General features: G+C 48.3%; 1 protein-coding gene across 5 annotated transcripts in view; it reads right to left on the bottom strand.

Annotated features, from left to right (window-relative positions):
* fndc3ba (fibronectin type III domain containing 3Ba) overlaps positions 1-11,951 on the bottom strand; it is a gene marked incomplete at its 3' end in the record, with an annotated part of 84,123 nt that overhangs the window by 43,037 nt on the left and 29,135 nt on the right. For 4 of the 5 annotated variants that reach the window (XM_029744675.1, XM_029744677.1, XM_029744676.1 and 1 more), the window contains 2 exon segments: positions 7,068-7,143; positions 8,211-8,350. In XM_029744675.1, the coding sequence (XP_029600535.1) occupies positions 7,068-7,143; positions 8,211-8,321 (187 nt within the window). 5 annotated transcript variants of the gene reach the window in all.

The raw sequence follows: 11,951 nt of genomic DNA, 5'->3' as shown, positions 1-11,951 counted from the left end.
AGAGAGAGAGAGAGAGAGAGAGAGAGAGAGAGAGAGAGAGAGAGAGGGAGGAAGGGAAAGAGAGAGAGGGAGAGATATAGAGAGACTGAGAGCGAGACAGAGGTAGAAAGAGAGCGAGACCAAGGGAAGGAGAGAGAGAGATGGAGGGAGAGAAGGAGGGAGAGAAGGAGAGAGGGTTCTTTAGAATGTCAGTGGAAAGAATACTGGAAATTCTAAATAAGCAGGGACTTTCCCCACTCAACATTCCAGTGTGTGTGTGTGCTGTCCCGGGGCTTTTGGCTTATCAGACAAAAAGTAGGGACGTGGAAAAGGGAAGAAGAGAGGAAGAAGGAGAGAGAATGCAAGACATTACATTGCATTTACCCATGTTCTATCTAGCTCTATATATCTCTATCACACACACACAATTCTTGGTCCCTCTCTTCCGCTCCTTTTCTTTCCAGTCTCTCCTCTCACCCCTCGCTCCCCAAGGCTAAGCCCCGCCCCAGACCCTGACTTCCTGCCTCTTTCATCTCTAAGCCTATCACAGCTGTCTCGTTCATCTCTGAACCTATCACAGCTGCCACTTTCATCTCTGAGCCTATCACAGCTGCCACTTTCATCTCTGAGCCTATCACAGCTGCCTCTTTCATCTCTGAGCCTATCACAGCTGCCTCTTTCATCTCTGAGCCTATCACAGCTGAGCAGAAGGAAAAGGGCTTTCCCCTACAAGCCAGAAAGAAGGAACGAAAGAGAAGACAAAGAGGCATAGGTAGCTGATGTTGAAGGGAAAAGTACACCAGATAGGACGAGAGAGTGGGACAGCAAGAGACAGAGAGAAGAGAGGGATGGAGGGAGGACTGCTCCACTTGATCCCTGAGCTTCCAGGAAGCCAAGAATTCCAGATCTGGAAAAGCACTCTCTCAGTAGCAAACACACACACCGATAGAGCAAGGTTTGTTTCCCCCCCATTTTGCCTGAAGTGGTCCGAAGAGTTTCAGGCTTCAGTGAACTGGCAGACCAAACATACTGTACAGGACAGGGGACGCAGGGGTCAGAGAGAGAGGAAGTGGGTTCACCCAGAATGTGGTCTCTCCTCTCCCTCTCCAATTCAATTCAAGGTCTTTATTGGCATGGGAAACATATGTTAACATTGCCAAAGCAAGTCAAGTAGAGATAAGAAACAAAAGTGAAATAAACAATAAAAATGAACAGTAAACATTACACTCACAAAAGTTCCAAAAGAATAAAGACATTTCAAATGTCATATTATGTCTATATACAGTGTTGTAATGATGTGCAAATAGTTAAAGTACAAAAGGGAAAATAAATAAGCATAAATATGGGTTGTATTTACAGTAGTGTTTGTTCTTCACTGGTTGACCTTTTCTTGTGGCAAAGGGTCATAAATCTTGCTGCTGTGATGGCACACTGTGGTATTTCACCCAGTAGATATGGGAGTTTATCAAAATCGGGTTTGTTTTCAAATTCTTTGTGGATCTGTGTAATCTGAAGGAAATATGTGTCTCTAATATGGTCATACATTTGGCAGGAGGTTAGGAAGTGCAGCTTAGTTTCCACCTCATTTTGTGGGCAGTGTGCACATAGTCTGTCTTCTCTTGAGAGCCAGGTTTGCCTACGGTGGCCTTTCTCAATAGCAAGGCTATGCTCAGTGAGTCTGTACACAGTCAAAGATTTCCTTAATTTTGAGTCAGTCACAGTGGTCAGGTATTCTGCCACTGTGTACTCTCTGTTTAGGGCCAAATAGCATTCTAGTTTGCTCAGTTTTTTGTTAATTCTTTCCAATGTGTCAAGTAATTATCTTTTTGTTTTCTCATGATTTAGTTGTCTCCAAAGATCATGCAAACAGAACCACACTCACTCAGACAGCCCATGCCCTGTGGGCCCAAATACCATTACACACCATCTGGAGAGGTTTTTCATTCTCATGGTGACAGCTTTCCCAAACCTAGTGGAACCCAACGCACTACACACACACACACACACACACACACACACACACACACACACACACACACACACACACACACACACACACACACACACACACACACACACACACACACACACAAAGCCTACCCAACACTAAGCCCTCCCAACACTAAGCCTACCCAACACTGAACCCTCCCAACACTAAGCCTACCCAACACTGAGCCCTCCCAACACTAAGCCTACCCAACACTAAGCCTACCCAACACTGAGCCCTCCCAACACTAAGCCTACCCAACACTGAGCCCTCCCAACACTAAGCCTACCCAACAGTAAGCCCTCCCGACAATAAGCCTACCCAACACTAAGCCCTCCCAACACTGAGCCCACCCAACACTGAGCTCACCCAACACTAACCCTACCCAACACTGAGCCCTCCCAACACTAAGCCTACCCAACACTAAGCCCTCCCAACACTAAGCCCTCCCAACACTAAGCCCACCCAACACTAAGCCCTCCCAACACTAAGCCCACCCAACACTAAGTCTACCCAACACTGAGCCTACCCAACACTAAGCCCACCCAACACTAAGCCTACCCAACACTGAGCCCTCCCAACACTAAGCCCACCCAACACTAAGCCCACCCAACACTAAGTCTACCCAACACTAAGCCTACCCAACACTAAGCATAACCAACACTGAGCCCTCCCAACACTAAGCCCACCCAACACTGAGCCTACCCAACACTAAGCCCACCCAACACTGAGCCTACCAACACTAAGCCCACCCAACACTGAGCCTACCCAACACTAAGCCCACCCAACACTAAGTCTACCCAACACTAAGTATAACCAACACTGAGCCTACCCAACACTAAGCCCACCCAAGCTCCCTGGGTGTAAATGTGTTTCCTGGATGAGAAGTTGGCATTGAACCAGATTACAACTAAACCAGGTAAAGACAACACCATGACTATGACGTCATCTTTACCTTATCTGGTCATTTAAATCAGATAAAGATGTATTTTTCTGGTTGCTAAAAAGATGTGGACAAAACGTCCTTTTGCAACCAGAATACAACCTGATTCATTGACTGCAACCAGTTTTGCGCGCAGGGTAATTACAGTACAACATACCATATGTTACATACAACTGGCTTAGAGAAAGATAGAGAACGAGAGAGCGATAGATAAAGAGAGATAAAGAAGGATATAGAAAGAGAGAGAAAGAGAGATATGGGAAAGGTATGACGTGTCGGTGAGAGAGAATCAAAGAGTTTCTTGGCTTTGAGCAGATGGCACACACATCAATGGGGCAAGTGGAAGGGGCCACAACAGCCGCCCTGCTCAGGAAATACATGAAACTATAACCGCACTGCAACAGGCGCTCTGCACAGGAAATATTTTAAACTACATTACCCACACTGCAACAGCCACTCTACTCAGGAAATACTTTAAACTACATTACCCACACTGCAACAGCCACTCTACTCAGGAAATACTTTAAACTACATTACCCACACTGCAACAGCCGCTCTACTCAGGGAAATTTTTAAACTACATTACCCACCATGCAACAGTCGCTCTACTCAGGAAATAATTTAAACTACATTACCCACACTGCAACAGCCGCCCTGCTCAGGAAATACGTTCAACTACACTACCCCGCTGCAACAGCCGCCCTGCTCAGGAAATACTTTAAAGTACATTACCCACTACATTACCCATACATGTAACAGCAATTCAACAGCAAAAGCCTACAGATGTCACACACATAAATCTATTATCCCGCCAGCTCTAGGATGGCTGTGGCAAAAGCACACACACACACGCACACATACATTCCAGAGCATGGTGCTTTCACACACACTCTATAGTCACTGCCTTTGATGTGAGTGTGGGAACGTTCGGGGAGGGAGAGAGGGAGAGAGGAGAGAGTGATAGGGGGGAGAGGGGAGAGAAGGTAAGGGGAGAGAGGGGAGAGAAGGTAAGGGAAAATAGTTAAGTGGATCAAAAACTAGTGGCATAACATTTTTATATTATTGGTCCACGGGACCCTTCATTATCTTTATCGAGAATACAGGAAGGAGCTTGGTTGGGAAGTACCGGGATACCGGTCACCGGTATTGAACCCTAGACAGAGCGAGGGGAAACGAGTGAGTGAGATAGAGACTCTGTCTTGAAGAATCTGTCTTTGGACAGTGCAGTATATTGGATGGTGCAGTCAGAGCAGTGTGTGTACCACAGTACTCTAGTTAAACAGAGGTTACTTTATATAAAACTCCAGTCTCTGTAATACACACACACACACACACACACACACACACACACACACACACACACACACACACACACTGCTCTGAGGTCTCAGTAATCACACTATAAAGAACAGCTCAACTGGTCTTCAAACACACTGCTTCACCCCAACTCTCAATAAACCCAGTGACCTGAGCGTGTGTGTGTGTGTGTGTGTGTGTGTGGTCGTAGTGGGGGGTCTGTTCCAGTGACCTCTCCTGTCTGCTTCCTCAACCTGAGCGTGCAAAGCAACACCCCCTATACACACAGACACACTGTCTAACCCTAAATCCTGTCGCATGCTATCTAGTCCAAACACTTCCTGCATATATTATGACGAGATTTAGAGAAGTTTTTATTCGTTCTTGTGTTCGGCAGTTTTTTTTTTTTCCCTCTGTTCTTTTTCTCTCGAGGCAAGTCCAAGTTCAGTAGCTGAAGTCTACCTCCCTTCGTCTGTGATAGGTCAACGCTAGAGATGGGAACTATGGACCGGATTGTTCTATGAAGTGTTTGTTGTCATTCAACGTGAGATGACTAGTTTTCATGCACATTTTGTTCACTTGTGAAATATTGCACCAAATGTCTTAGGTGTAAAATTGCCCGACTGGGGCCTCCCGAGTGGCCATGTGGTCTAAGGTACTGCATCGCAGTGCTAGCTGTGCCACTAGAGATTCTGGGTTCATGTCCAGGCTCTGTCGCAGCTGGCCGCGACCAGGAGACCTATGGGGCGGCGCACAATTGGCCCAGCGTTGTCCGGGTTAGGGAGGGTTTGGCCGGCAGGGATGTCCTTGTCCCACCGTGCACTAGCGACTCCTGTGGCGGGCCAGGCGCAGTGCACGCTGACCGGGTCACCAGGTGTACGGTGTTTCCTCCGACACATTGGTGCGGCTGGCTTCTGGGTTAACTGGGCATTGTCTCAAGAAGCAGTGCGGCTTGGTTGGGTTGTGTTTCGAAGGACGCACGCCTCTCGACCTTCGCCTCTCACGAGTCCGTACGGGAGTTGCAGCGATGCGACAAGACTGGAACTACCAACTGGATACCATGAAATTGGGGAGAAAAAGAGGTAAAACATTTTTTTATAATAATTGCACGACTGAGACCTCTGTAAAAACACAAAAAATGTATTACAGATTTCTTGATTTATCTAAGATTAATTCTGACTAAAAATCGTCTGTCCTTGGTTGCTCGCCGCCATTGGACTCTGGGGCAGTGGAAATGCTTTCTCTGGAGTGATGAATCACGCTTCACCACCTGGCAGTACGACGGACAAATCTGGGTTTGGAGGATGCCAGCAGAACGCTACCTGCCCAAAGTAGTGTCAACTGTAAAGCATAGTGCCAACTGTAAAGTGCCAACTGTAAAGCATAGTGCCAACTGTAAAGTGCCAACTGTAAAGCATAGTGCCAACTGTAAAGTGCCAACTGTAAAGTATAGTGCCAACTGTAAAGCTTGGTGGAGGAGGAATAATGGTCTGGGGCTGTTTTTCATGGTTCGGGATATGCGCCTTAGTTCCAGTGAAGTGACACTTTAACGCTACAACATACAATGACATTCTAGACTATTCTGTGCTTCCAACTTTATGGCAACAGTTTGGGGAAGGCCTTTTCCTGTTTCAGCATGACAATACCCCCGTGCACAAAGCGAGGTCCATACAGAAATGGTTTGTCGAGATCGGTCGTTGTGGAAGAACTTGACAGGCCTACACAGAGCCCTGACCTCACCTTTGGGATGAACTGGAATGCCGACTGCAAGCCAGGCCTAATCGCCCAACATCAGTGCCCGATACCACTAATGCTCTTGTGGCTGAATGGAAGTCCCCGCAGCAATGTTCCAACATCTAGTGGAAAGCCTTCCCAGATGAGTGGAGGCTGTTATAGCAGCAAAAGGGGGACCAACTCCATATTAATGCCCATGATTTTGGAATGTTCGACGAGCAGGTGTCCACATACTTTTGGTCATGTAGTATATTTCAGTCTTCTGTGATGTATATGAAGTGTAATATTGAAATGCAAACTTAAAATGTAATACATTTCAACTCTATATCTGACATGGTACCAGGTGTCTTCTTTTTAAGCCCATAACCATGTGTGTGAGGTGTATACTTTTGTTTCAAAGTAGATTTGGTTAAGACTACCAAGAAACACTGCGTGACCCTGATTCAGCCCACTGCAGTGAAAGGTAATTAATGGAGTATGCGACCACAGACGTTGGCTTTGGCCTAGCCAAGTTCTGCTAGGAGCAAACAGAACCTAGTCTGCAAGTGCCTTAACCCATACACTGTCTGGCCCAACCTGTACCTGACACTGGTCTGGAAACCTATCCTACCCACTCAGAGACTCTGGCAGTACAACCTGCCTGTCTGTCTGTCTGGATGTCTGTCTCTTTGGCCTCTGACAAAAGCTCTGAGACCTAATTGAATTACACACTGGGTAGAGGATGGGGGGTGCGGTAATTAGCTAGAATAACATAGAGGGGGTAGAGGAGGGGGGCTGTCTGAGCCAAGACTGTACTGTCTGAAAGAGACCCTTCATCAGAGAGAGGGGGGGGGGGAGAAAGAGAGAGAAATACAAAGGCCCTATTCAGGGAGGGAGATTTACATCTCACTCTGTTGTGATGTCATCAGAGTGAGACACACCCTTGGAGTTACAGGAATCCCCCTGGTCTATAATAGCTTGTTATATACCAGCATGTTTATAGTACAACACAAGCCATCGAATATCACACACACACACACACACACATCAACAGTGTTGTGATGTCAACAGAGAACAGGGATGAGGTCATCAAAACGAGACAGGTGTAACTGGGGCTTAGGGTTGTGATGTCATAAGTGTGCGACCTACCCTGGATGCATTGCAGCGAGCCGTCCTCCGCTCTGATGGTGAAGGTCTCCCCTGGATTCACCTGTACCAGGATCACCTGCCGAGACCAGAGAGACAGATCAGACAAAACACAACGATAACAGACCAGTTCAGACACAGCATATCGATCACAGACATACATGAGAAGGAATCGAAGACATTACTCACACTCAGTCAGGACAAACACACACACACACACACACACACACACACACACACACACACACACACACACTCTCTGACAGCCCCCAGGCCTCAAACACTGAAGACCACTGCATATATTTGGGGTCTGTTTGAGTGTGAAGCATCTTACCGTCATGGTGTCCATGTGGAGGTTGTTGAGACTGTGGCTGTAGACATGGAACACATGTCCTGCCATGGCACATTCATACACACCACACACACACACACACACACACACACACACAAACACACAAGCCAAGCGAACACACACTAAACGTGCTACAGATGTGTCTTCTTCCCAGCCTGTTCAATCCACCTCTTCCCATAGCGACTTTTAAGCTGCTCTCGCCCTTTCCCTCACACGCAAACGGACACACACACTTCCTGCTTTGTCTGCTGCTGCTGTTGCTATGGGAACCATGGCGCGTACTAGCGGGCTACCCAGGTTTACAGAGAAGAGCCCCATCACATAGAGACACGCACACAAGGCTTGTAGTGATAAAGTACTACATCCATGAACAAACAATCTGTATGTTCATCTGTTATGTCTTCAACTGTTACCTGAGGGCTTTTTCCTCTACAGGTAGACAACACACACACACACACACAGCCCGTCTCTGTGTCTTCTGCAGATAGTCATCTGACCAGCCTGTCTGACAGTCCTCTATGATCTCTAGTAGGAACCTTCTTTATTGGGTGTTACAATGAAAACGCTCCTTAAGGATTTCCCTCAGGGAAGGGCTTGAGCGGGACACCTTCACATGGCAATTGTACATTGCGAGTGTGTGTGTGTGTGTGTGTGTGTCTGTGTGTGTGTGTCTGTGTGTGTGTGTCTGTGTGTGTGTGTGTGTCTGTGTGTGTGTCTGTGTCTGTGTGTGTGTGTGTGTGTGTGTGTGTGTGTGTGTGTGTGTGTGTGTGTGTGTGTGTGTGTGTGTTACCAACCTGTTGCGCTGCGTCATTAACCATGTGTTGCATCAGAGGCAGCTCCCCGTTCAGCCGCGGAGGCGGAGCTAAGTCCATCAGCTGGTCGGTCATCATCATAGTGACGTACATTCATGGATACACACACTGGCCTGGCCTACCTTTAGAGAGAGAGAGAAATACTACATTACATACACACACTGACCTGGCCTACCTTTAGAGAGAGAGAGAAATACTACATTACATACACACACTGGCCTGGCCTACCTTGAGAGAGAGAGAGAAATACTACATTACATACACACACTGACCTGGCCTACCTTTAGAGAGAGAGAGAGAAATACTACATTACATACACACACTGGCCTGGCCTACCTTGAGAGAGAGAGAGAAATACTACATTACATACACACACTGGCCTGGCCTACCTTGAGAGAGAGAGAGAAATACTACATTACATACACACACTGACCTGGCCTACCTTTAGAGAGAGAGAGAAATACTACATTACATACACACACTGGCCTGGCCTACCTTGAGAGAGAGAGAGAAATACTACATTACATACACACACTGGCCTGGCCTACCTTGAGAGAGAGAGAGAGAGGGAAAGAGAGAAAGGGAGACCAAGCAAGAGAGAGAGCGTTAAATTCTACGTTACTACATAAATGACATAGAGTACACATACAGACTGGTCTGGCCTACAGAGAGAGAGAGTTAAATTCTACGTTACTACATAAATGACATAGAGTACACATACAGACTGGTCTGGCCTACAGAGAGAGAGAGTTAAATTCTACGTTACTACATAAATGACATAGAGTACACATACAGACTGGTCTGGCCTAGAGAGAGAGAGAGTTAAATTCTACGTTACTACATAAATGACATAGAGTACACATACAGACTGGTCTGGCCTACAGAGAGAGAGAGTTAAATTCTACGTTACTACATAAATGACATAGAGTACACATACAGACTGGTCTGGCCTACAGAGAGAGAGAGATCAAAAGGCCTATGGCCTCAATGTTCATTGAAACAAATCGTACATCACAAACTGGCACACACACAGAACCATTTTAGCTCCAGATACTGACTTCAGCACTGCACTACAGCCCCCCCCACACACACACACACCACTCTCTGGAGGCAGGTGAGGTAGGTGTTGTAATTGGGGGCTGCTGAGTGATATCACTACTAAAGAGCTGCTGACTAATGACTATAGGAGCAATGCTGCTGTTCACACAGACACACACACACACACAGACACACACACACACACACACACACACACACACACACACACACACACACACAGACACAGACACACACACACACACACAGACACAGAGACACACACACACACACACACACACACACACAGACACAGAGACACACACACACACACACACACAGACACAGAGACACACACACACACACACACACACAGAGACACACACACACACACAGACACAGACACAGACACACACACACACACACACACACACAGACACAGAGACACACACACACACACACACACACACACACACACACACACACACACACACACACACACAAACAGACACCCTAGGGTTGGCCTAAACATCCTATCTCAATATTTTCAAATTTATGGGCAATTCACGATTTATACATCTATTTTTTAATGTTTTCTCTAAATAAGCTTTGCTGTTCAATTAATGGTGAAATACACTGCATTTAAACAGTCAGCAATAATCAAATGATTATTAGGCATCACTAAACTGTCTCATTACGCACACCTGATTCCAATTCCCCTGATTAGTATGGTATATATGTGCCCTCTGTTCACCATTGTCTTGTGGGTTATTGTTCCCATTGGTCTTGTGAGAACATGTGTTTTGTTGTTTTGGCTTTTGTGCAACGTGTATTGTTATTATGGGTCTGGTCCCGTGTAATCTTTAGAAATTTAACCTCGCTCTTTTGTTTGGGTTACATCCCTGTGTATTTTATATATGTGTTTGTTTTGGACTTCGTCCCCGTGCCTTTTCATGGCATATTGTATTTTGGGTGGGGTATTAAAAACCCCTATTACATATTCCTGCACCTGTCTCCGATCTTTATACGTGACAGAATAACCGACTCTAAATGGAGACAGCAGGAATGGCCTGTCCGACGCTGCCGCAACTACAGCAGCTGCAACTGGCCCTGACCGACCCGCACCACGTCCCCGTGGTCGTCCCCGAGGCCGGTGTCGTTCCGCTGCACCACGTCCCCGTGGTCGTCCCCGAGGCCGGTGTCGTTCCGCTGCACCACGTCCCCGTGGTCGTCCCCGAGGCCGGTGTCGTTCCGCTGAACCATGTCCCCGTGGTCGTCCCCGAGGCCGGTGTCGTTCCGATGCACCACGTCTCTGTGGTCGTCCCCGAGGCCGGTGTCGTTCCGCTGCACCACGTCCCCGTGGTCGTCCCCGAGGCCGGTGTCGTTCCGCTGCACCACGTCCCCGTGGTCGTCCCCGAGGCCGGTGTCGTTCCGCTGCACCACGTCCCCGTGGTCGTCCCCGAGGCCGGTGTCGTTCCGCTGCACCACGTCCCCGTGGTCGTCCCCGAGGCCGGTGTCGTTCCGCTGCACCACGTCCCCGTGGTCGTCCCCGAGGCCGGTGTCGTTCCGCTGCACCACGTCCCCGTGGTCGTCCCCGAGGCCGGTGTCGTTCCGCTGAACCACGTCCCCGTGGTCGTCCCCGAGGCCGGTGTCGTTCCGATGCACCACGTCTCTGTGGTCGTCCCCGAGGCCGGTGTCGTTCCGCTGCACCACGTCCCCGTGGTCGTCCCCGAGGCCGGTGTCGTTCCGCTGCACCACGTCCCCGTGGTCGTCCCCGAGGCCGGTGTCGTTCCGCTGCACCACGTCCCCGTGGTCGTCCCCGAGGCCGGTGTCGTTCCGCTGCACCACGTCCCCGTGGTCGTCCCCGAGGCCGGTGTCGTTCCGCTGCACCAACGTCCCCGTGGTCGTCCCCGAGGCCGGTGTCGTTCCGCTGCACCACGTCCCCGTGGTCGTCCCCGAGGCCGGTGTCGTTCCGCTGCACCACGTCCCCGTGGTTGTCCCCGAGGCCGGTGTCGTTCCGCTGCACCACGTCCCCGTGGTCGTCCCGAGGCCGGTGTCGTTCTGCTGCACCACGTCTCTGTGGTCGTCCCCGAGGCCGGTGTCGTTCCGCTGCACCACGTCTCTGTGGTCGTCCCCGAGGCCGGTGTCGTTCCGATGCTGCTGGTGCAGCACGTCGGGGGCTTTCCACAACCATAAGACCCACTAATAATGTCATTATTTTATCCAAATAGTTTCATCTGCTTTTTTTGCTGCAATAATCACTGGCTTTCAAGTCTGTCTATGGAAATGCCCCCTTTTTGTTTTTTACACATTTTTACTAGAACCATGCATGATGCACATTCACTAATAACGACTAACATCTTGTAACGGGCATTATAGAAAAGGAACACAGGTCTCATCAACAATCTCTCAAGTACAAGCCCACGTGCTAGTAAGTAGCCAGCTAATCTTTATATTTCAAGTTTAGCCAACTTGGATGTATTTGCTCGCTAACAAGGTAGAAGTAACAGTTGAATTGTTATGAACACACCCTTCTGTCCGTCTCCAACTGTTTGACCAGCATGCTAGCCTGTCCACTTTGTTCAGATGTTGAAATCAAGTGGCCAACCTTACTTCTCAGAATAAGAACGAGTTGCCAATTGCTTATATAATTGTGTTTAATGCGTATTGCACATTTAGAAAACACAG

Source organism: Salmo trutta, unplaced genomic scaffold, assembly GCF_901001165.1.
Source record: "Salmo trutta unplaced genomic scaffold, fSalTru1.1, whole genome shotgun sequence".
In the NCBI taxonomy this organism is placed as follows: Eukaryota; Metazoa; Chordata; class Actinopteri; order Salmoniformes; family Salmonidae; genus Salmo; species Salmo trutta.
Note: the sequence above shows the minus strand (reverse complement) of the source record. Positions and strands in the feature narration are given on the sequence as shown.